The sequence below is a fragment of the Malania oleifera genome, chromosome 1 (genome assembly GCF_029873635.1).
Source record: "Malania oleifera isolate guangnan ecotype guangnan chromosome 1, ASM2987363v1, whole genome shotgun sequence".
Classification (NCBI taxonomy): domain Eukaryota; kingdom Viridiplantae; phylum Streptophyta; class Magnoliopsida; order Santalales; family Ximeniaceae; genus Malania; species Malania oleifera.
This window is the reverse complement of record NC_080417.1, coordinates 53150721-53177624: the sequence shown is the minus strand read 5'-3', so window position 1 is coordinate 53177624 and position 26904 is coordinate 53150721. Positions and strand designations below refer to the sequence as shown.

General features: G+C 34.9%; 1 protein-coding gene across 1 annotated transcript in view; it reads left to right on the top strand.

Annotated features, from left to right (window-relative positions):
• Positions 1-6868: 6868 nt before the first annotated feature.
• Positions 6869-26904, top strand: part of LOC131154277 (serine/threonine-protein kinase STY8-like) — a 79564-nt gene continuing 59528 nt past the window's right edge. Inside the window, exons 1-4 of the mRNA XM_058106951.1 lie at positions 6869-7313; positions 7710-7824; positions 13934-14031; positions 14212-14331. Of these exons, the coding sequence (XP_057962934.1) occupies positions 7120-7313; positions 7710-7824; positions 13934-14031; positions 14212-14331 (527 nt within the window). The 5' untranslated portion in view covers positions 6869-7119. The remainder of the gene's footprint in view (positions 7314-7709; positions 7825-13933; positions 14032-14211; positions 14332-26904) is intronic.

The following is a 26904-nucleotide window of genomic DNA, read 5'->3' as shown; positions in this document are numbered from 1 at the left end:
AAAACCGTCGACGGTTCAACCCAAATCCCTTCACCATCCTCCTTCCTATATGCCCTTAGCCATTTTAAGGACCAAACCTTGAATCCACAGAAATTATGACCTATAAAAATAACTAACATCTTAAGTTCCAGTCCCTTTGCTCAAAAACAAAAATCGTTAATGGTTTGCCATAATTTTCTTGAAATCGTCATCTCAGGAAAAGCACAGAAAGACCGTCAATGGATTTTTTCCTCCAAGCTACAAGACAAAACTTAAAATTTTAACTTACTTAGGATATTCCATTTCACTATACATCCTCTACCAAATCCACCATACAACACATAACCTATTCCATTTCTATTCCCATTACACTAATTCCTATACTCCGGTAGTATTATCCATTAAAGTCTACAGAACCTAACAACCTAGGTTCTGATGCCACAAATGTAATGCCCTAGAAAATACCTGCTGATATAATAAAAATAATCATAATAATACACCATCGTGACATCTCTGATACCATACTTTTACATTCCCATTTTTTTTTTCATTTTAATCACAAAACACACACACACACACACATATAGATATATATATATATATATATATATATATATATGATAATATAAATATTACATCTGCCCATTCACTGCCCGCAAAAGCAAAAATAGACCTATCCATAACTGTACATACCAGAGTACTACCTCTCAACTATTATTATACCATCTCCTCAGACAGAACTATAATCCAAAACTTTAAATATTTATATACATAGATCCAGACTAACACTTTCCCTATCTGTAATATCTACACCCCATCCCTAAGCTCCTAGGTCTGGGTACCTGGTGATCCTGAAATGTTGAAATATTAACGGGGTGAGACACCTCTTAGTAAAACGGAATACATTAGTGCTAGTGTGTGGCAATGAGTTTATTAATATATAAACGTATGATTCATCTCTTAATTACTGAAATGACATAACAATTTAAATTATACTCATACCTGTACAATTTTATATCGCATATTCTTTTTCAGTTCATAACTCGGCTTAAAAGCCCTATATATATATATATATATATATATATATGTATATAAATTACAAGTCACATGATGTGTGCACGTATAAATCAATTGTTGAGATTAGGGCGTTTCGTACCGTCATCGCCTAATCAGTCATTCATATTCAATTCACAATTCATCACATACATTTGTTATGATAGATATCAACATTTTCTGCATGATTAAGGCGTTTCGTACCGTTGTTCCTCAATCAGCTATTCATACTATGCTCTCGCTGAGTTTGAGGCGTTTCGTATTGCCGTTCCTCAAATCGGCCAATCATCACATACATTTGCTGATTCTGAGGCGTTTCGTACCGTCGTCCCTCATACTTGCCATTCGTACTACTACCATGATGAACAACATTATATTTTGGTGAACGTTTTTGTCGTATAGTTATATTTGCAATTTGGGTTGTCCTAAGTGTAATTTGTGCGTTATCATTTTTGTTATTACATGTTTCATAGTTTAAGATTATATGTTTCATGTTTTATAATTTGTCTGATTTGGGTTATATAATTTGTGTATAAGGTAACAATTTCTAAATGTATTCGTAAGTGGTCGAGCTACAATTTTCCAATCATCCGCATGAATATAACAATCTATCATACCACAGCTCTTGTATATAAAAACACTATCATGTTAATGCTATGTATTAAACACTTTCTATAACTCTGTTAAATTTTATCATATCATATCTCTATATAAAATATTGCCATATCACAATTGATCACAGCATTGGACCAACTATACTGATCACGACACTGGGCCGGCTATTCTATCATGGCACTGGGTGGGATGTACTGATCACGACACTGGGCCGACTATACTGTCATAATATACTGAACAATATCGTAATTTCTATAATATTCATAACCTTCTAAAATTGTCATCAAACCATGCTTGTTTTGTGCAATCATAACATAATCCGACATACATACACAGTAAAAATATTTATTCTCATGCCACACAATTTGAATAATAATTCATAATATAAAATCTATATGGGATAACTATATTATTGAAAATAATGGTATAATAAACTCCAGAATTTTTCTCAATCCCAAGATACCTGTTTCCCACAAATATACTTATAACCATAATAATCCAAAATTCTCATATGCCTAACAATTCTGAAAATCACGTATAACATTTTGAAATTTAAAATCTCAATTCTAAACGATTAAGCTATAGAAAATAAGTTGATCTAATTTATTCCCTTGAGTTGATTCTTGGAGAAATGCCCGCAGGGATCCTAAAGCAGTGCCTGCTACGTTCGCACAAATCCCTATATTCACACACCTTGGTTTAATCAGTTAACCTTGGAATAAGTACTATCCTAACATCCCTGGGCTCACATGTTCCCGTTGACCGATTAAATTCTAAAGAAAACATGGGTATGATTCACTTTCCATATTTAAATTTAATTTCTAACATATTTAAAAACACCAATATGATCAAATCCCCGCAATTTAACCTAATTCCAAAATATTCCCCTAAAATTCTATTTAAGCAAATCCCAGCAATTTAATTTAATCTTGAGAATAATTCCAAGAGTCTAATATAATCCAATTCTGCATTTTAATTTAATCATAGAAATATCTCCAAAAATCTAATATAATCAAATACAACAATTTAATAAATAAACTGTAACCACTCCAAAAATAATATGCATGGAAATGTAAAAAAATTTAATTAAGATTAATAATTAATTAATTAATTTAATATTATTAAATTGAATTAATTAAATCAAGAAATATTATGGTTATACATATATAAGCATATGATATAATATAAAATTATAATGGTTAAAGTATATATATATATATATATATATATATATATATATGTATATATTGTAATCTAAAGCTTCTTTAAGATGCTTTTCAGAATCCAAATTCAATTTGGATTGCAGCACCTCTCTCCAGTATTCTTTCTCCGTATATATATATATATATATTATATATGTATATTGTAATCTAAAGCTTCTTTAAGATGCTTTTCAGAATCCAAATTCAATTTGGGTTGCAGCACCTCTCTCCAGTACTCTCTCTCCATCCCAACTCTCCTTCTCTCTCTTCTCACACCTTTCCTCTCTCTCTCTCTCTCTCTCTCTCCTCGATTTTCCTGACCAAATGTGCACCGATTGGAAAACTGAAAACACCCCCGGATTCCATTCTCCGCCACCGACATTTTAACTAGAGTGGATTTATCGTAAAAGCGTCGTAGGCACCACTCTTAGGATAAGGTAATCTCTCTCTCTCTCTCTCTCTCTCTCTCTCTCTCTCTCATCAATTTCTCTTAAATCTCCAACCAAATTGACGATCGAACACCACCACGGGGTCCTAACTCCGATCCTTGTCATTTTAATCGGAGCATATTTTTAATTTGGGTTTCCCAACCACCACTCCAAGGCTAGGGTAAGGATAGTGGCATTATATCCATTAATTATTTTTTAAAGTTTAATTAGTATTGGGAGTGGGGGCCTAGGAAATGTTAAAATAATTGTAATTTCGGGGTTGAGTTAATTGAATTAAGGAAAATAAGGTTTTAGGGTTTTGAGTTTCGAATGCCGCGGGCGTGGATTTAGGGGTTTTAGCAGACCTCTTAGTAAGCAGGTAAGGGGAATAAATTATAACAGTTATTTTTGAAAATTACTGGTTGAATAAATATGTGAAAAAAAGCATATGATATTTTTCTTGAGATTATTATGATACGAATATCAAATAAAATTGTGTGGCATATGATTTCTGCTGGAAATGTGTTTGAAACTGGGTTAAATGATTTGTACTGAGAATAAAGAGACTATAATATATATGTTGAAATATTTTATGCAAAAATGAAGATAATGGAAACCAAATATGTCTTATATACTGAATGGTGATGATATAAGATTTGAAATATGGGAAATGATGAAAAGTGGAATACATAATTGTTTTATTAAGAACAATGAATTGTGATATACCAATGTGTATTTTACTTAAAAATAATGGAATATATATATATATATATATATGTATGTATGTATGTATGTATGTATAGAAATGTTTTCTATGATAAAAGAGAAAATAAGAAATATCGATATGCTTTATTGAGAAATGTTGAAATACATGAAATGAGATCTATACTATTATGAGATGGAATGTGTATTGATATGATGAGAATGAAATAGAAAATTGTGAGAATATTTCTGATGTGATGAAATGTACCAACATACTGAAATATGAATATTGAAATGCGAAAAATGAGAACCTTGATGGACTGGAGTTAGATAGAGAGCACGGTACCGTTGCTAGCGAGGTGTTAGTGCAGCCACACGATCTTGTGGAGAGCATGGTGTGGCAATCAATTGAGCCAATGAAAAAAGTAGTTTTGCCACCTGGCGTCCAGACCAGGAGCGAGCGAGCCAATCGTATTATAGACAGACAACTTCCTTGTTTTAATCTAACCGGATAGGCCAACCGCGGTTAGGTTCAGCTTTCGGGCCGCACAACCCGGTCAAGAGAGGAAGCATGACGATGTGAATATCTTCACGGCAACCATGAGTTACAGACAAAATGTCTATTTGTTACTGGTGGACACTCATGAGCTAGTTTGTGAAATGAAAATGAGAAATGAAAGAGTGTGAGTTTAATTGCATAAATAATTAGGGCGAAGTAAAACTCTTAGCCTGAGGGCTTACTGAGTAAGGTGAGTGTCCTGATAAGTATCAGTTGTAACCGCACTTGAGTTAATCAGGCAAGGTTACAAACAATATCAGAGCAGAGAGGTGCTACATGTATGAGTGTGTAATCTCCCCTATCCTCGGGAACTTTAGCTGATAAATATTGGTTGTATATGTGTAAGTATAAGAAATGGTAACATAGCTTTTGAACTTATATTTTATGATTATGAGTATATGTTGGTATATTTTTTTAGATGATGTAATCACTTAATTGAGTATATTATGATATAACTAAATTCATACTGCCACACACTAAGAATAATTTATTTTGTCTTATTGAGAGGCGTTTCACCCAAATATCTAAACATTTTAGGAAAATGTGACAGACTAGTAGATAGAACTCCGAGATAGAGGGGAGCTGGTACCTTGGTAGACGGGGTAAGTGTTTTGTGTTAGGGATATGTTTGTGTAATCCCCTAGGGTACATTATGGATTTTTTTTTTGGGATATGTATGGATGTATAGAACTCTGGTTATTTGTATTCTAGATGGTTTGTAAATATTGACTTTCGTTGTTAGGTTTGTTTGTATAAGATAAACTGATTACTTAGTACCCATTTCAGATCAGGTTATGTTAGAATGGTATTAGAATTTTAGACATGTCAGATGTTTGATTAATATTTATTATTTATTTGAGACGAAAATGAAGAAAAAAATGGTATGAAAATCGGGGCATCACATATATAGTAATTTTCATACCTATAAAATTACTCAGAAATCCATATATAATATTCTAGTAATTATATACCATGATTTAATAGGGTGAATTTCTAAAATAATTGAGATAATTTGTATGTACTCCTCACCTTTGCCTTGGAGTGGTGCATAGGATTTCCAAATAAAAAATGTGTTCCGATTAAATTGATGAGGATTGAAGCCGGGATCCTATGATGGTGTCCGACCGTCAATTTGGCTGAATATTGGAGAGAAATTTAAGAGGGAGAGAGTGAATTTACTTATCCCATGAGTGGTGCCTATGACGTCGTGATCACAAATCCACTTTAATTAAAATGTTGGTGGCAAAATTTGGAACCCAAGGGTATTTTTCATTCTTCAATTGGCCGAGAATCGAAAAAAAAATTGAAGAGAGAGAGAGAAAGAGTGGTTGAGAAGAGAGAGAGTTGAGAGAGTGTGATGAGAGAGAGAGAGCTGGGCGCAACTCTTAGTCTCAATCATCTTGATTTCTCAAGAAGATTTGAGATGTATATATATATATATATATATATATATATATGATAATAATAATAATATTATTATATTATATTATATTAATATATTATATTATTTAATTAATAATAATATTTTGTAATTAATTTAATTTTAAATTATTATTATTATTATTATTATTGGGAATCACTACAATTGGTATGTTGCATCAATTATTATTGTGGAATTATGTCCTGAGATTATGCTCGCACATAGACACAATAAATACAAAAATTAGAAAAAAGTTAAAGGGAAAAGAAGAACACGAGTTTTTGTAATTTGATAATATGCATACATCCATGAAATTTTTTTGTAATTTTCACTATCAATGAAAAACTTGTCTTACGATTTCAACCTTTGGTTCCAATATTTATGTATTGTCTTATATGAAAATCATAAAATACCCTTATATGATATACAATTACATTACATCTTAACTCAAACATACTGTACCGTATCATGGGGATCCCCCAACTTATCTAGTTTAAATTGATGTGGAGGTTTCGTGTATTCCAATTTGTAACAGTTGTTAAGTGTATATCTTTAGGTATGAGTCATAACTCAATAAATATAATAAGCTAAAGACCCTTATTTTAATCTAAGCTAATCTGATTATTGAACTAAACACGCCCTTAAAAAAATTTCTAAATGAGTTGTTTTTCTAAACAAAATGTTGCTAAGACAGCCCGAAGCCAATCGTTTTAATTGCCGCGCCGTTGGGCTTCCTAAAAGCCAACGACAAAAAATCGCTGTCGGGGCCAATATAATATTCCCCGTCCAGCATGCCGTCCAGATACATCATCATGGGCCCACAATTCTATGGGCCCTCCGCCAGCGTGGCAATCCAGGATCCCTCTCTTGAAGGTGTAGGTGTAAGATGGCCCACAACTCCCCACGACCAAGTGCCAAGTACCAACCCTCGCCGTCCCTGGGCTTTCTCGCTCTCTCCCTCTCACTCGCTCGCCTCACTCTCCATTTTCCTCACAAATCGCCGATGCACGGGTGATCGATCCACTGTTCTCGATGATTCGTCTGTGCAATCTTCTCCATGGAGGCCTTCGATTCTTGAGGTGGTGACTTCTGCGTGTGCATATTTCTATATGTAGATATAGTTGGTGGTTCTTCTGGTTGATCTTTATCGCTGTTTTTGCAATGGCGATGGAAGATAACGAGAGTTGCGGTAGCAGAGCTTCGGATTCGTCGCCCAAACAGCTTCGACAGCACAGGCAGAAGCTCGAGGTTTACCACGAGGTGCTTCGACGAGTCCAGGAGTCCGTTTATGAAGAGGCCTCTCTCCCTGGTTTTGATGAGCAGCTGTGGCTCCATTTCAACCGTCTCCCTGCCAGGTACGCTTCTAAGCCCTAGCTTTCGCCCTTTGGCCCGGAATTTCCTATTCTTTTTAATATTTTGATTGTTTGATTACTTAATTATGGGGTCTAAGTTTGGTTTTGATGATGCGTCTCGTTGATGAGAAACTGGAGGAAATGAACTGAAAAGGAAAAAACGTTTGAAGTAATTTAGTTTCCGTTCTCGTGGTGCCGTAGAAAACAAAAAAAATTAGGTTAACTAGAAACTATTTTTGGTTCCAGAATTTAAGATCGAAGTTTTTGGATTGAATTTGTGTTTTTTGTCGCTGCAGTTATTTGATTTTGAATTAAATGCTTGAATTGAACTCCACGTGGTATGTGTGCACGATTGTGAGTGTCTCACTTGTGTCGAGGTATTTGATTGCTATTGTGCAGATATGCGTTGGATGTGAATGTGGAGAGGGCGGAAGATGTGCTTACGCACAAGAGACTTCTGTATTTGGCGCAAGATCCTGCTAATAGACCTGCATTTGAAATCCGCCTTGTGCAGGTTAGATCCTCAATCAAGTCCTCAACCACTCATTTCCAATTGTTATTAGCTCTGTTTTGAAGTTTTTTTTTCTTTTTTTTTGTCAACAAAGATGCTCTGCAGATGTGTGAAAGTCACTTTGACGGTCTTATATAATATATACAGCTGTTTGTCATTGTCCATTGCCTACCTAAGATCAGCTCCATGATTCAGTTTAGAATCGTTTATTTATTTAACCTTAAAATGGATGATAATTTCTGTTTAAGAACTGTTGATATTTAGTGTACTTTAATACTATGTTTTAAATAGCAGCTGCAACTGCTATTCATGCAAATACATTTGCGGTATGAAGCAAATAAATAAAAAGTAATGATAAATCAAATCAAACTATAATGAACCAAAATCACAAGCCACTTTATTTTAACAGTGAAAAAATCACTTTATATATTAATAATAAGAATTCACAGAATTTCTTTTGTCTTATTCTCCCTGTGATAAGCGTATGTATTTTCCAAATTATGACAAATCCAAGTCATTAACTTTTTATTTATTAAGATATGCCTTGTAACAAAGTTTTAGGGTTCCAATACTTTTACATACTTGAGTAGAGGTGGGAATAAAGATTATAACCATAGCACTGCAGCGGACCACTTTTCTGCTATGTAGTGGCTGGCTGGCTGCTATAGGTCTTTGTAAGGTTATTATAGACTCATAGCTGCTACAAGGCTGTTACAAAAATTATTATTATTATCATGATCATCATGATTGTCATTGTCAATACATACTTTTGTTGTTGTTCGCCGCCTCGACGCATTCCCTTCTCTCCCTAGCGTTGGCCCACAAAGAAAGAAAGAGAATTTTATACGTTTTCTTCCTTCCTGTCATTTTTCTTTTTGTAAATCAATCCCAGTTAGCTATGCAAGGAGGAGAACAGGAGATTATGATGAGGATGACAATGATATAGAGTTTATATATATATATATGTGTGTGTATATTCACTAGTGCATTAGTTAACTTTTTGAGCTGAACAATGTTTTGATAAGCAAATATTTATTATGTTAATATTAGTAATTTGGTATTTCCTCTCTATATTGTTCAAATTCGGCGTTCGTTTCTTTTGTTGTTTTTGTCTTGTTCAAGTTAATAATTTATTTTTTTAACTATAAAGTTTGTTATTGTAACTTTAAAATGTAGGTTATACAATCAAGGTCTTTAAATTTTGATTTCAACTAAAATTTCGAAGCTCAAAAAGTACAGAAATTTTGATGGAAATTTTGATTTTGATGTCAATTTCAATTTGAGAAAAATGATAAAAATTAATAGTAAAGCATGGAGTTCTTTTATGAAACTTTAGAAATGGTTAATAGACGCAATAATGTAAGTTCTAGGACTAATGATAACAAAATTAATCTTGTGTATGAGGTGCAGTAGTTGTAATATAACATATTCATAATATAGTATGTGTATGGAACATATTCGGTTAATACAAATGAAATTCCTTAAACCAATTAAATATTATTTATCATACAAATAAATATAATTTAGGCATGAACATTACATAAAATGTTGTTGTAAGTTTAATTTATTATATAATTTCAAAAACCCTAGTAATAATCTTTTGTTTCCATAAAAAAAATGAGATTAATTAGGATAGAAATTTCACTTTCTGTCCAAATCTTACATTTGACTCGCAAGGAAATTTCATTCTATAGTTAAAATTTTAAGAAGTTTCGCTAAAATTTCGAGATTTTAATATATTTTGGATGATTTGTTTAAATTTCGATGGAAAAAAAATTGCGTAAGATGGAAATTGATTGCCATTTTGATTTTGAGGGGTGATGGAAAGTGGAAATTTCAACAAAAATTTCAACAAGTTTGTGGCTTTAAGACCATGTGTACAATATAAGCAGCTGAGGTTGTACAATTTAAGATTTTGGTCTACATTTATTATGTTTTGTTACTTTACGTAATAAATAATGGAACTCGTTTAATTCTATTACGTCTTATGTTCTTAATGGATAAATAGGCACATATGATTAGATTTTTTGTATCGTGCTAAAAGCTAATATAGTTTATTTCATTAGTTTATTTATCATAGATTAATTTTTCTATCAATAGAATTTGAAAAAAAAAAATTTAGAAGAATTTACTGCCTTACTAAACAATGTGAATAACATTAATTAAAAATGAAAAATACATTAAAAATATTTTTAAGAAGGGCTGATGGCTTAATGCAAATATACCAAAATAGATAGGGTAAATCATGGGTATCAAAATCTCGATCTGGATCGTGCTATCCTTCAATCCTACGATCCAAACTTGCATAATCAATTCGGGTCTTAGGAAGAATCTTAAGCAACTAGGATCCCAGTAGTATCCTATTTGGATCGTTAGGATCTTAGGATTGTGATTCTACTTGGGATCCCACCAATCCTACTTGTGCAATGGAATATGGATTTTTCCTATTTAGGATTTTAAAGAAAAAGTTCTATATATATTTTTATTGACCCTAACACTCTACTTTTACAATAGACACAAAATTTGGTCTAGTTGTCCTAAATGCATTAGGATTTGGGCAATATAATGAGCAGGACCTAGGATATGCTCTATCCAAGTCAAAAGAGCACCATGCATCTCTTGAAAGCTCTATTCCGTTGAAATTGTAATCTCTCTAAGTGCTTAGAATTCTTAATAAGAAGATCCCGAGTTGTGCCCCGTTTTTGTAGTTTTTAACTTTCTCTTCCTCTTCTTCTTCTTCTCTTATTATAAAAAATCCAAAGACCTATCTATTTTTTGGAAAGCAACTAGCATATAGCTTTCTTTTTCTTCGTTTGTTTTTGACTGACAAAAAGTTCTTCTTTCTTTAACAAAAAGCTTTTCTTTATCTTCTTTTCTTCCTCTTCTTCCTCTCTTTCCTTCTTCTTCTATGGTTTGATGACAAAACCACCTAAACTGAGAAGCTTGTAGCAAAGAGCCAGCTGAAGGCTTTGAGATCAGCAAAGAGCTTCAACAAATAGGGAGTTGTACAGTGGGGCTGAGAGCTTTAAGTTGAAAGCTTGTGGCAGTTCTGCATTATCTTTGTAGTTTTTTACTTTCTTCCTCTTCTTCTCGTATATTATAGATAAGCTAGAGACCTATCTTTACTTCAAAAGCAAGGAGTATATAGCTTCTTTTCTTCTTTTGTTTTCAACAAACAAAAGGTTATTCCTTTAACAAAAAGCTTTTCTTCTTCGTCTTCTTTTTCCTCTTCCTCTTTCTTCTTCTTCTTCTTCTTATGGTTTGATGACAAAACCACATAAACAGAGAAGTTTGTGTTAGTTCACTAAATTAAGATTAGCTATTTCTTTCTTTTCTCTTCATACTTTTTTTACTTTCTTTTTCATTACTATTATTGAATAAACAAGCTAGCAATAGTCTACCCTTTATAGAGAACTTTGCAACTCAGACTCTCAGATTTTTTTAGGGTCAAATCTCAAAACTGTTGAAGAAAAAACCTACATAGGTGCTACCTAGCATGCTAGCTACATTCCTGAAATTTATTTCAATTTCTTAAACTTATTACCAACTTTTTAGGCTTATTTTATTGAGAGTTGTCATAAAGTGTCAAATGCACAAGGCCTTAAATTTTGATTTCGACTAAAATTTTGAAGCTCCAAAGGTACGGAAATTTCCATGGAAATTTTGATTTTGATGTCAATTTCAAATTGAAAAAACGATGGGAAGTATTAGTAAAGCATGGAATTCGTTTATGAAACTTTAGAAATGGTTAATGAACATAATAATGTAAGTTTTAAGACTAATAGGTTATAAATTAAATACATTTGTGTTGTGTATGAGGTGCAATAATTGTAATATAGTATGTGTATATATGTAAAATATTTGGTTAGTATAAATTAAATTCGTAAATCAATTAAATGTTATTTATTATACAAATAAAAAAATTTAAATATGAATGGTTAGATAAAATGTTGTAATTTTAATTTTTCATATAGTTTCACAAACCCTTGTAATAATATTTTGTTTCAATAAAAAATAAGATAAATTAAGAAAGAAATTCCACTTTGCGTCTTAATCTCACATTTGAATTCCCAGGAAGTTTCATTATAAAGTTAAAATTTTGACAAGTGCTGCTAAAGTTTTGAGATTTTTGATAAATTTAGGATGATTTGTTGTATTGAAATTTCGACAAAAATTATGTAAGACTGAAATCAACTGCCTTTGATTTCCAGGGTAATGGAAGGCGGAAATTTGGATAGAAAATTTGACAATTTTGTGAAAAATTTAAGACCTTGCAAATATTTAACTTTTAAATTTATTTCACATTGTAAGTAGAATCTAACGATCCATGATCTGATCCTACAATCTGTTCCTGTGGACCACCCCAACAATCCTCTTTAGAATCCTGATTTTAATGACCTACTTGTGCGTGCTTGAAAAAATTTGAGGCTGTTGCACTCACTTCCTGCCATTTGATAACTGCTACTCCAGCTTTCCACTACATTCATTACCATTATGCTCTCTACCAAAACTGCTGATTGTTCAAGAACAAACTTTTTAGTTGCTGAGTTCTGTTGAAAACATGCATCTTCATGCAAATAGCATAGCAATGAGCTTGTAAAAAAACTTAATCAGTCATTGAAAGGGCCTGGGAGGGAACTGAGAAATGTTGCTGTCTCTTTTCATATTTCGATTGGAATTGTTTTGAATGTATTGTGCTCCACTGGCAACCTCCTTAATTTTATGGAGTTGGTTAAATTTGAAGTTGTTGTTTGCCATGTGGGATGGATGGGATTTTGAGATGTGCAATCCTATTTTTGTCATGAAACTTTGCGCCATATTTGGGTTTGTGGAAATTTATCTTGATTCAATTGACTCCGTTACTAGTTTTTCTGCCTAGCCCAAAAAAAGTTACTGGGTAATCTTGAAGGGTTTAAGCACTAACCACTGAGTGCTTGCTAGTGGCATTGAAGGGTTTAAGCACTAACCACTGAGTGCCTGCTAGTGGCATTGAAGGGTTTAAGCTCTATCAACATGTTCTAAATCCTAAGCCTTTTTCTATGTCATTGTTATCACAACTGCATGGCATAGTTGCTGTGGTCTTCTTGTGTCATTTAGGTCTTCCATGAATTTGCTCAAATTTAAAAATTTTAAGTTTTGTTTTCATCCAAGTTTTAATAATGTTAAATGCTGTATGCTTGCCAGCGACCTGGTATAATCCCCCTTTCATTAGTGTTTGGAATATTGGAATCTTTGAGTATGCATTGGGATATTTTACAGGAGGTTATGTGGGTCTATGCACATTGATGGGACTTCTACTCAGGCATAAAGGTGATCAAGCATGTCTTTTATGGAATTTTTCTAAGAATAAATTTTTTATAGAATTTTAAATGTCCCATTAGGATTTCTATTTAACTTGAGGAATGCATTTTAGTATCTTCTTGACATCCTTTTTTTGGATGCACGTGCCCCTTCTAGAATTAAGCATTCAATACTCCATCATATGGCTATCTTGAGATAGGGAATTGTCAAGGTTTGTAGGCATTGTTAAAGTTTTATTTTGGAGATCATTTTAGAATCCCTACTTATGGCATGTCGTTTGTGGGACGTTTTTTAATTTCAGGTATCTTAATGAATTGAAGTTTAGAATCTATCATATAAACTAAAAAAGAGTCATATCTCAACTGAAAAAACCTATGTTTTTTTTAGTAAATGTGATTTACAATATTTAATTTTCCTTTAGTGAGTTAAGGCAAGAAAACTTGTAACTTGGGGAAAGGCATTGTCAACTTCATAGGGAATTTACTGTATAAATTTTTACAGGAACATAGAACTTTCTTTTTGAAATTTAGTGAGTGCCATTTCCTTGTCCTTCTCAATGTGTTCTCCCTCTCTCTCTCTCCCTCTCTCCCCAGCTTCCGTTTTGGATTTATTTTTTTGCACACCCACTTTTGTTTTGTTTTGTTCTGTTCTGTTCTTATTTTTTGGGAGGGAGAATGTGGGGGGTGGGTAGGGTTTGTTATTTTGGAATAATAAATGTGCAGTCAGCTATGCTGTTGATTTCATTCTGAGTACTATTTGTCTAAATTTTGATGCATGTGAATTGCACTCTTGTAATCTGTCTCTCACACAGGTTCATCCTTCATCCTCTGGAAATTCAGTTGATTCTTGCCATATAGATTCTCCATTGAAAGAAGATGCTCAAAGTTCATATTATTTTTGCAAACAAGGGTATGTCTCTTTGTGGTATCAGTTGTATAATTGTTTACTTCTTATTCAACATTCATTGATTTCATTTTCTTTTTGTTGGATTTTCTTGCCCTTATTCCTCTAATATTTTTAAATCTGATTTAATTGATTTAGCTCTCTCATGTTGATCTCTCTCTCTCTCTCTCTCTCTCTCTCTCTCAGTGTCCATCCGCCGCCTACTTTTGGATCATCACCTAACCTTGAAGTTTTTGCAATCCAAGACTCTGGATATAACGGTGAATATGGAGACCATGCTGCGAATTCCACTTCAAGTTTTACGCGGTAAATTTTTGGCAAATTTGGCATAATTTTTAATTATGAGGTTTATTGAAATTGCCCCTTTGTTCCCAAAAGGATGACCTCATTTTTTTTTGAAAGAATAAATAAATGAATTTTGCTCTTTGTACCAAGTTGTGTTAGAAAAAATTCCTCCTCTTTTCATTGCTTTCCCCCCCTATTGTATGCATGTGTTCCCATTGACATATGCATACGTGGGTAATTATGAAGAGCCTTCTTGTGTGTTAGACTTTTATTAGTTTAATAACATTTGATCAATATTGTAGTTAATCAGACAAAATTACAGGATTGTAATATGTTTCACTATGAGTCTGTGATGCTGGTTATTTAATATTGCTTTAGTAAATTATTAGCTATCATCTCATTATTTTTTTAATTTCCTCAATTTCAAGATGTAAAATTATAAAACTCAACCAATTCATAAAAATTATCCATTGAGAGAAATTTTTAAAGATTATGAGTGTGAGAGGGAAATTTGATTTTAGAAAGCAGAAAAAATAATAGTTATTCATACGCCTGATTTATGTGAATTTGTGAAGCTAATTTATTTATGATGCATGGTGGTATGATAATGTGAGTCTTACTTTCAAATTTGTTCAATCAACAAATCTGCTGTTAGATTCTAAGAATACTAAGTCATTTATGTAACATCTTAGCAAGGGCTAATTGTTAAGTGAAAAGGGGATGATGACAAGCATATTTTGTTAATTACCTTCCTAGGTTTCTTTTCAGTTGCCCACAACTATACCTGTCCTCTCCTAACCCATAAGCTTTTTGTCCTTAGGAATTAGGATACAATAGCTGTACCTTAAACTTCTAATATCTACTCTTTGAGACTACAATGAAAAAACGACATGATGTTATAGAAGATGAAGTAAATTTGTTACTATATTATTGGATTGGGCTTCAATCTCAAGTGCTTATTAATGGTGTATGCATGTGTTCATTGTGTTATAGCAGGGTTTGCTCCTTTTTTTTGTTTATTTTTTATTTTTGGACACTCCTACTCTCTCAGCAAGCTGTTGTGCGTTTATTCTCAATAATGATCTCCAATAGTTATGGTGGAGGATCTCCATCAGATAATAATTGAAATCAGAGGCAAGTCTTTCAATATGCAACTAGAAGATGCTGGTTGAGCTTCTTTATTTTTTTAAGTCGTGTTGGAGCGAAATCACCATGAATTGATGGATCAGGGTCTTGCTGGTCTGTGTCTGGTGGTTTTTTGAAGTGTCTTTCATCAGCTTTTGTCCATTTGAGCAATTTGGAGCAGGGGTGGAGTTTAAATGGAAGAGAGCGTTCGGGTTTTATTCCTAGGCATCTGAAATGTTCTCTATTGAGGGATTTTGCTGTAGCTTTGGCTTTGTATCCCATTGTGGATCTGGTGAAAGTTAGGAGTCTGGAGAAGTAGGTTGGTGTTTGGCCAAATGTGAAAAGAGGCAGTAGAGTGGAATGATGTGGTGAAGCATGTGTTACATGCATCATCTTTTAAGAGTGGCGATCTTCATATTAATTGTGGCCGTTAAATGTTTTTCTTTTGGCAAGCATTAGATCGTTGGAGAGAAAGATGGTTGGCGACTAGGGCTTTAAGGTGGAGCAGTGTTTGAAGAAGAAGGTTTGGCACTTTCGGGCTTGTAACTAGGGTTTATTGAGTGGGCTGGATATTTTATTGAAATTGATGAATAAAGCTTACTCATTTTTGAGTGAGGTCCATTAAGTTCTCAGGATGTGTTAACAAGGTTCTTCTCAGGCCCAACAGAAATCAGTTAAAGCCCATTCTGGGGGGAGCCCTTTTACAGTAGGCCCATGGTGATAGGGTTAATAAAAAAAATTCCAGGCGTATAGAATAGGCATTAGGAATTATGGGGGGTGTTTGTATTCTGCTGGTCAGGTTGTAATGCAGTTGGAGCAGCTGGGTTCTTGTCAGGTGTCTTCGTCCTCTTCATCATCAAAAGGCAGCTCTCCAGTAGGATCTGGGTCAGGTCAAAGGAATGGTGTTAATGGTAGGAAACCCCATCAGTCTCTGGGGTTAGTTGGGGATGGTTGCTTTAAAAGCGAGGATTGTATTGTGGCTTTCAAGACAAATATAGCAGCAGATATCTTTTTGTTGTGAACAAGTTGGAGGAGTATTTTTAACATGCAATGGATGGTGTTCAGGATTTGTCATCTTATCATGCCAGTGTGAAGAATAGTCTTGTAGCTAAGGGAACTGTGGTTAAATGCAATGTTTTAATAACTGGACCAGAAAGCAAATCGGCAGTCTAATTACTGGATAAACCAGTTCAACCAATCCGGATCAATCCGATGATGTTAGAATGACACCATAATTATATTATTATTTTATTTTTTTAAGAAAAATAAAAAATACCAATCCAGATCAATCCGATGATGTTAGAATGACATCATAATTATATTATTATTTTATTTTTTCTAAGAAAGATGAAAAATCGGAAAACCTTTAAAAAATATAAATAAAACCAGTAATAATGGCCTGCAATAAGGAGGAGGAGGCAAGCTCATCAATGGCCATGAGATCGCCATCAAACTGTCAAAGCCTGGTTTGAAATTGGGGCAAGAGACTTGAACCTGGTTTGAGACAGGATCTGGGTGGCCGGTCAAAACCTTGGTTTTGTAAAAGAAGGAGGAGGAGGAGGAGGCAAGCTCATCGATGGCCATGAGATCGCCATCAAACTGTCAAAGTTGCAAAGTTTGAAATTGGGGCAAACTGTCAAAGGGCAAAGCTTGAAACTGGGGCAAGAGACTGAAGCCTGGTTTGAGACAGGACCCCTGGGTGGCCAGTCAAAACCTTGGTTATATAAACCTGGAGGGCAAGAATGAAGCAAAGAAAGGGAAACATGAGTGAGATAATTTGAAATGCTCAGTAAATTATGGTAGAAAGAAGTTAAAGATGATTGTGTAACTCTCTCTCTCTCTCTCTCTCTCTCTCTGTTTTATTCAATGCTAGAACATAAAAATGAATGCCTGGGGCAAGAGACTTAAGCCTGGTCTGAGACAGGACCCCTGGGTGGTCGGTCAAAACCTTGGTTATGTAAACCTGGAGGGTAAGTACTTCATGCGGGATTTTTGTAAGGATAAAGCGAAGAAAGGGAAACATGAGTGAGACAATTTGAAATGCTCAGTAATTTATGATAGAAAGAAGTTAAAGAGGATGTTTGTTGAACTCAATCGTGTAATTCTCTCTCTCTCTCTCTCTCTCTGTTTTATTCAATGCTAGAGCATAAAAAAGAATTCCATATTACAATTTTTCAAGAATATGCAAAGTTCATGCCATAAATTCAACATAATAGAAGCAGAAATAAGCAGAGAAGGAAACAAAAAAACAGAAAACGCAGTGGCAGAGCAGCTCTGACTGAGAACTTCCAGAAAAAGACACTGTCAAACCAGATATTCCAGATAATAGAGTTGCAGAAATGCCAAGAAGAAGAAATACTTGCAGGAAAAAAATGCAGTGGAATTTCTAAATAAAACATAGAGAAAAGGAAAATCAAGTGGGGGCTCAGAGCATCTCTGACTGGAAGCAGCAGAGCAGTCTAGAAGAAGGAGAAAAGAAAGAAGAATACTGGGATCAGCATATTTGAAAATTCAGGAAAAATTATCAGAGTTCCCTATAAAAACCGAAAATAAATAAAGAAAGGGGTAACAGCTACTCCAACCGAGAGTAGAATAGCATTAGAATCACTGATTTTGGTTGATCAAGAAGGAAGAAGAAGAAGAAGAAATTTCAGGAAAGAGTAGCAGAAATTCCAAAAAGAAAAAGACTGCAAAGAAAAAAAAATAAAAAGAAAAACATGGGGGGAAGGGGAGGTGGGGGTTGGTTCGCAGCTCTGACTCAGAGCAGCACAGCAGGCCAGGAGAAGAAGAAGAAGAAAGACGAATACTGAGAGCAGCACGTTAGAAATTTCAGGATTAACTATCGGAGATTCCCTAAAAAAAAAACAGAAAATAAATTAATAAACGAAGGGGGTGACAGCAGCTCTAACTGAGAGCAGAAGAGCAGCAGAATCACTGATTTTGGTTGATCAAGAAGAAGGCGAGGAAAAAGAAAGGGGAGAGAGAGTCCCAGAATCATGTGTTTGATCTAGTTGCACCTGCTTTGGCCTATTCCCAGGATGCTTTTGTTGTAAAGTTAGATGAAATTAGGATGTATTCTCAAGAGGGGTGAATTGGGTTATTTAAAAATTGATTTGTGGAAATTTAAATACTTCAACCCTTAACTATGTTATCTTCCAATTCAACCAAGATTTCTATTTAGCTATACAAGCTATGCAAGGAAAGAGTCCTAAATATGTATGTGAGGATCAATGCACAATCTGAATTTACAATATGTACTAAATGATTAACACACTCAATTTGGCCCTTTATTTAAGATATATCTTTTAACTAGAATCAACAATGTATTCAAAAATAAACTCAATGATTCAATTATGCCTCAATGATATGATCAATGTCAAGATCTAATTTTCAGCGACTTACAGTATTTTCTTTCAAAGCAGATTTTGTAAAATACTTGCTTAACTTCAGCACATACACTTTATTCAGAAAATAAGTTTACAAAATGTTAATCCTCACATCATTTACTTTCAAACTCAAAGTTGTAAGCTTTTCTGGATGTTCAAATCAATGATTTAATCATACAACTGATATATATTTGATTTCAAACATAATATGTTCAGCTAGTTCAAAATATTCAGCAAGGTTCTTCTTTTCAACAAGTTTTTAAATAGTCCACACAATCTCAAGTATTTATCAAGATTCGATATTCAACACTATTCAATAATCAGAAAGATGATGATGATGAAAATAGATTCAAGTACGCAGATTATATCTTGCATAAAGTAAAGAGAGCAAGGAAGAAGAAGCTGAACACCGTTGTTCTTATAAGGTTCGGCCGCAGCCTACGTCCTTGCCCTAAGCAACCCGTTGTGAGGATTTCCTTTACCAACTTCGTTACCAGGTGAAGTTACAACCTCTCGCCCTCAAAGGTGGAGTTCGCCTCTCTAACGAGAATCTCTTCTCGCTAGGCAACAATTCAATACCTGAACCGTCAAACAATACAACAAACAACAAAGAATTGCTTGTAAAATGAAAAGCTCCTCAAATGAGCAGATTAGTACTCGTTAGATCTAAAAATAATACTTCAAATAAACAATATGAAAGTTGAAGCTTGAAAGTATATCACTAGAACTAATTCAAACGTGTGAGATTTGAAATATTAGATCAGTTTTCTAACAGAACTCAGCAAGAACACAACAGCTTTTCAGAAGAGTATGACCAAAAGAATTTTCAGAGTTTTTGCGTGCCGTTCATGTACTCTCTTACCCTAATGTGCGAGAATAATACGTTTAAATAGTGTACTAGGGTTTCAAAAACTTTCCTTCGAATTTTCTCTCAATTTGGAAACCAATCATGCAAGATTTGGAAACAAAATCAGCGATGTTAAATGTTTAAACATAAGTATCAGTCGCCTTTCCTTGAGGGGTCAGTCGCTTGTGCTCTTTTAAAAATAGTGCATTCTAAAAGTCAGAATGGGGCTAGTTGCCCGTGCTTTTTAAAAATAGTGCATTCTGAAAGTTAGAATGGGGTCAGTTGACTGTGCCCGATAGGTCATTCGCATGTGCCTATTCTGTTTGTATATTTTCAAACACAAAAGCACCATAGTCGCCTGATGACTTAACATTAGTCGCCTGCCGTTTAAGCAAAACTTGTTTCTCAATATTTTTGGTTCCAAACTTAATTCATATATTGGAAAACTTAATTTGGACTTTGAAAAACCATTTTCCATGAATAAAATTATGTATCTAAGTCCAATGACATATCCTAGGAGCTTCAATCAATCAATATTGAGTTTTGAAGTACTTACATGAGACTTTCATTTGACTATTCTATCTAAGTGCTTAAGTCTTCATGTTGTGAAGCTTCTAATATGTCTTCTAAGCTTTGTGCACTGCTTCAATGAGCTTCATGTCTCACATGACTTGAACTTTCATGTTTATCATGTCTCATAGCCTTAAGTGTGATTATCCATTCAACCTCTTCAAGCATATCCACTTGAAACCTTAAGATCACTTAAGTCCTCAAACTCAAACTCGCATAGACATGTCAAGTAACCTTGATTTGTTATCATCAAAACGATATTAAGTCATGTTAGGCCAACAATCTCCCCCTTTTTGATGATGAAAGATAAGGAGTAAAAATGAGAAAGCCTTAGAAGACTCCCCCTTACAATAAGCATACCTTTAACAAGTCATACACATATATCATAATATTTCAAGTGTTTAGAATATCATGCTTTCAACATTCATATTGTCGGTCGCGGACAATTAAGATTGCTACAAAATAAAAACTTTGGCAAGAAGCAAGTGAAAAATATCACATTAAACGACAAAGCAAATAATCCCAACAAATAACAAGATGAGGGAGAGAGAAGCTCAACACAGCAATTTTAATGTGGTTCAGCTCCAAGCCTACGTCCACGCCTTAGCACCAAGTCAAGGATTCCCAAATCCACTAAAGAATCTCCTTTCAAGCCATAGAAGCCTTTACAATAAGGGTAAACAACCCAACTGCTTACCAAGAGCCTCAACCCAGGTGCTCACCAAGAATCACCTTGACGAAAGCTCACCAAGAACCTTCAAGATACAAAATCAACAACATATGTAAAGATTACAAGATGATGCTCCTTCTTGAGTTGATGGTACAAGTAAAGCCTCACAATACTCTCTTTCAGCAAATGATATGTAAACAAGAGTAAGGAGCAAGTGAGCTTGAGAGCAATTATGAAAACCTAAAATGAATGCTCAATGAATATTCACAACAACTAAAAATGATTAATCAATCTTCAATGAATGCTAAAGGCTTATATTTATTGCCATGAAGACGAGCATGTCGCTGGCTAGCCGTTGGGCGTTAATGGAGAAGAGACAAGGCAAAAACTAGCCGTTATCGCGCATTTATTATAATCTGCTTGAGGCCATTAGTCGATGAGTCCATGGACTAGTCCACGAGTCATACACATGCATTAGTCGACGAGTGCCTTGCTATTGTCGACGAGTCTTCTTTGTAGGTCTCTGACCGATCTCGGTATCTCTTCATCAACGAGTCCCCTATTCACGTCAACGAGTCACCTTCATACACTAGACGACGAGTCCCCTATTCTCGTCGACAAGTCACCTCTGCAATCTCAGACAGGTCTTGGTATATCTTCGTCGGTGAGTCCCCTATTTACGTCGACGAGTACCCTTCATAAACTAGTCGACGAGTCTCCTGTTCTCGTCGACGAGTCCATTTGTTTTACTACTCAAAAAATCTCTAAATGTACTAGGACAAGTTCAAATGACATGTGTACTTTTAATTATGTTCCAACCTTGTTGAAGTGTAGTTTTTACCCAATGTAAGATGTCTTGTTAGTAAAACTCATTTTTGAAACTCATTTTGACATCTTATGTAGTGTGTGACTTGGTATGCATGTGTTAACTCGGTTATAAAGTTCTAAGCTACTATGAACTAAATACATATGCAATTGCTAAGCTCTTACAATGTATTCCAGAACATATCACACGCACAAGATTTACAAAGTAGTTCCTACCTCTCACACAACCTAGCAATCACACAAACATTGTAAGTTTTCATATATGCTTTGCTTGGTTGTGCCTCGGGTGTTCCATGCGTTGAACTTTGATAATGACTTTTTGCTCGTTGCTTCTTCAATATATGTCTGAACCTTGTGCTTACTTGGATGTTGTCCTGTCTACGTGAACTGGACTCGATAATATTGATTAGATACCTTGAGGGACACCCATGGGTTGAAATCATCAAAAGAAGTTAGAATGAGAAACCTTAGCCACTAGGGCTAACATTCTCCCCCTTTTTGATGATGACAAACCATTGGTGTTCTTTTGAAAGATTTTTTAAAAAATGCTCCCCCTCAAAATATGCATACATGTTTAAAAAATTGAACAAGTCCTCCCCCTTAATGTATGCACTATATGACCATTATATCATATTTTATTTTGGAAAAATTAAATAGAATTTCGGTAGCATGTTGTTTGTAAATAGAGCATTTTTCCATAAGAGTTATGTATACAATCCTGAATGAATTAAGCAGTTCAGTATACACACCATTTCAGCAAAATTCCATCCAACACAAGCAATCTAGTATACATGAGCAGTTCCAATATGTCCAACCACAAACAGTTCAGTATGTTCACCTAGACAAGCAGTTAAATTAAGTAATGACTATCAAAGATTAGAGAACGGTTAAGCACAACGGATCCTACAAAAAGTTTTGCTTCATTACATAGTTTTTCAAGACACAAATAAGTAAACACGCAAGTGTCAAGTGTGTTTAGCTAGCTAACAACAATACAAATTTCTATTGCCCCAAAACGAAGCAGCCATACAAAAAGTTCTTTTCCATACAAAAAGTGCTTTGTTTCCTTTCTGCAAACTTTCAAATGTAATTTCTTCTCCCCCTTTGCCATTATAAAAAATAAGGAGCTCCTACTGTTGGTGACGCAAATGGTTAAGGATGGTAGCGAGTTGAGCATCGAGGGAATCAAAACGGGCACGATTTCTTTGATCCATTTGTGCCATGGCCAACTAAATCCCATCCAGGTGCTCTATAACGGGATCAACCGGCTGTTCCTTAGCTACCGCGTCCTCTTCCATAGCGGCTTCCATTTCATCCACCGGTTCCCTACCCAGCTCTTCAGGTTTCATCCAAATGTTGGTCTGCTCATCCTTCACAAAGTGCATATGATGAAGAGAGGCCTCTGTGTATAAATCATCCTCAGTGGTACCACACTAGGTATGCTAGCGTGAGCAATATCAAAATGATCGAAGAATTTGGTAAGCATTCGACCATACGGCAAACACCCTCTTTGCCTTTTTAAGTTTTCTTTCATATACTAAATAATGATCGTCGACAAATAGATTCCCTTGCCATTCCATAGGCAAAACATAGCGAATATATCTCCCAGAGTTATGCCCAGTCTCTCCGCCCTTTCGCGGCGAGAGATTATACGTAATCATATGGTGTAACACCATGAATTCAACCATCAAGTCTTTGGATTTGGGTTTTGCCACTTATGGAATATCAGGGTTTCATGTCACTAGTTTCAATGCCTCATGGGGATTAAACCAGTCATAGCACGTAGGCCACATTGCCTTAGGAAGGCTTTGGACATGTTAAAATTCACTCAACAAGACCTTAGAAAAAAGCTGATTAGTTAATCGAATGGTTTTCCCTCTAACAATAGAGTATGCTGCACAGCCGCGAGCAGATGGAACAAAATTTGCATAAAATTCTTGAACTAAATCAACGTAAACAGACTTATCCAGAGAGAACAAAGTGTCCCACCCAACAGCTTGGAATTTTTCTAACATAGTGGGGAAATTTTCTTCAAGAAATTTTGAAGGAACTATCTTACCGTGAACAATAGTTCGCTTTGAGATGTCATTTCTGTAGTGGAATGCAGCTTCTGAGGACACAAATCTCCTTTTTGTATCTTCGGCACTTTTTCGTGGTTGCTCGGAGGTAGGGTTTCGAGAAGAACCCTCGCCGGTTTCAGTTTTTTGGGAAGAGTCAACAACTCTTTTCTTGGAGCATGGTGCCATGGAATCCTTAAGGCTTTAGGGTTTGAAGGGACAAGATGGATCGAGCACAGAGGGATTGGAGGAGAGGTGTCGCGAATGGGGAGAGAGGAGTTTGGGCTCAAAAGAGAAATTAGGGCTTCAAAAAATGGAGGTTTGTTTGTTGCGTTCTGAATTTAATCTCCAGGAATCGTCGATGAGTGACGTACACACATCAACGAGTTTCTCTTTATAGATTGTCAACGATAACCTCTGGCTCATCGACGAGTGTAGTTGAGATTGCACCTTTGTGATTTTAGGTTTTTGAGCCATTTAAGATCAAAAATGATTTGGGAGTTTTAACATTAGTCCTTTGGAGTGCACATACCCAACTCATGTTTAATTTTACTAAATCCTTCGTCGTTTAGGGGTTTAGTCAAAATATCGGCTAATTGATTTTCGGTATTTACATATACTAATTCAATGTCCCCCTTTTGTACGTGGTCTCGAGTAAAATGGTGCCGGATTTCAATATGCTTAGTCCTAGAGTGCAAACACAGGTTTTTCGAGATGTTGATGGTGCTGGTATTGTCATAATGGATTTGTGTACCCTTTACCAAAATTTTAAAGTCCTCGAGTTGCTGCTTCATATATAATGCTTGAGCGTAACAACTATCGGCTGGTATATATTCAGCCTCGATGGTTGAGAGTGCAGCGGAGGTATGTTTCTTTACAGAATCATGATACAAGAGAGTGTCCAAGGAAGTGACATGTTCCACTAGTATTTTTTCTATCGATTTTGCACCCCCCATAGTCAACATCTGAAAAGCAAGTGAGATCAAAAGGAGCATTCTTAGGGTAAAAGAGCCCTAAGTCATGTGTTCTTGCTGGATACCTAAATATTCTCTTAATGACATTAAGATGTGACTCTTTGGGACATGATTGCAATCTAGCACATAAGCAAACACTAAACATAATGTCTGGCCTACTAGAAGTGAGGTAAAGTAAACTACCAATCATCCCTCTATATAATTTTGGTCAACATTCTTTCCTTTTTCATCACTGTCAAGCTTTTTTGTTATGCTCATAGGGGTTGCTTTGATTTTTCCTATTTCAAGTCCAAATTTCTTGAGCATGTCCTTGACGTACTTGGCTTGATTAATGAATATTCCTTTTTTCATTTGTTTTATTTGCAAGCCAAGGAAGAAGGTTAATTCGCCCATCATACTCATCTCAAATGTTTCCTGCATAGTTCGGGCAAATTCTTTACACATGTTTTCGTTTGTAGCACTAAAAATGATATCATCTACATAAATATGTATGACAAGCATATCATTTCCCCTATGTTTTAAGAACAAGGTAGTATCAAATGTTCCTCTTGTAAAACCATTTTCCAAGAGAAATTTGCTTAAACATTCATACCATGCTCTTAGTGCTTGCTTGAGTTCATATAGGATTTTTGAGAGTTTGAAGACATGTTCAGAGTGAGTATGACTCTCAAAACCTGGGGGTTGCTTGACATAGACTTTTTCTTCTATGAATCCATTTAGAAAGACACTCTTTACATCCATATGAAATAATTTGAAGTCTTTGAAGCATGCAAAAGCAAGTAACATCCTAATGGCCTCAAGTCTAGCTACAGGGGCATAAGTTTCATCGTAATCAATTCCTTCTTGTTGATTATGCCTGTGTGCAACCAATCTAGCTTTGTTTCTCACAATGTTACCATCTTCATCTTTCTTATTCCCAAATGCCCATTTTGTGCCTATTATCGTTGTGTTCTTGGGTTTAGGAACCAATTCCCATACTTTGTTTCTTTCGAATTGGTCAAGTTCTTCTTGCATGACGATGATCCAATTCTCGTCATTTTTTAGTCTCTTCAAAGTTCTTAGGCTCTATTTGGGACACGAAGGCTATATGATTACATCCACTTCTCAAGTGAGACCTAGTACTAACTCCTTGGATTACCTATGATGAGATCAGTTGGGTGATTTCTAATGAATTTCCAAGCTCCAGGGAGTTCTTGATTTTCTTCTTCAGGTCTTACAAAATCTTTCTTAGGTGATGACTCTTGATGATCATTTTTTTTTTTCTTGGGAATTTTCATTTTGTTCATCATTTATCTTAAGTTGCTCAAGTTCCCTTTCAACTTTCATGGTAGTCACTTGTTCATCCAAGTCAACTGTTACTTTGGGTGCATATGGGTTAGTTTCATAAAAAACAACATGTGTTGACTCTTGAACAGTTTGGGTCCTTTCATTAAATACTCTATAAGTTTTACTGTTTATTGCATACCCTAGGAAAATCCCTTCATTTGATTTTGAGTCAAATTTTTCTAAGTGGTCTCTATCATTTAAAATAAAGCATTTGCATCCAAAGACCTTGAAGTGGGAGATGTTTGGTTTTCTACCCTTCCATATCTCATATAGGGTTTTGCCTATTTTGGATCTAATAATGACACGGTTACTAATCATAGCAAGCTGTACTAACGACTTCAGCCCAAAAATATTTTGGAAGTTTATGTTCATTAAGTATTGTTTTAACCATTTCTTGGAGTGTTTGGTTCTTTCTTTCAACTACTCCATTTTGTTGTGGAGTTTTAGGTGCGGAGAAGTGTGAATAACCATTTTCATTACAAAAGTCTTCTAACTCTTGGTTTCTAAATTCTCTTCCCTTATCACTCCTAATGTGGACAATGTGCATACCTTTTTCGTTTTGTACTTTTCCACAAAAGTGAATTAAAGCATTGCATGTGTCACTTTTGTTTGCTAGAAAAATAACCCATGAAAATTTTGAGAAATCATCAACAATAACAAATGCATATAATTTTCCATTTATGCTTGCAACATCATTTGACCCAAATAGATCAAGGTGTATTAATTCTAAAGGTCTTGATGTGGAAATCATTTTCTTGGTTTTGAAAGGCGATTTACTTTGTTTTCCATATTGGCAAGCATCACACACTTTGTC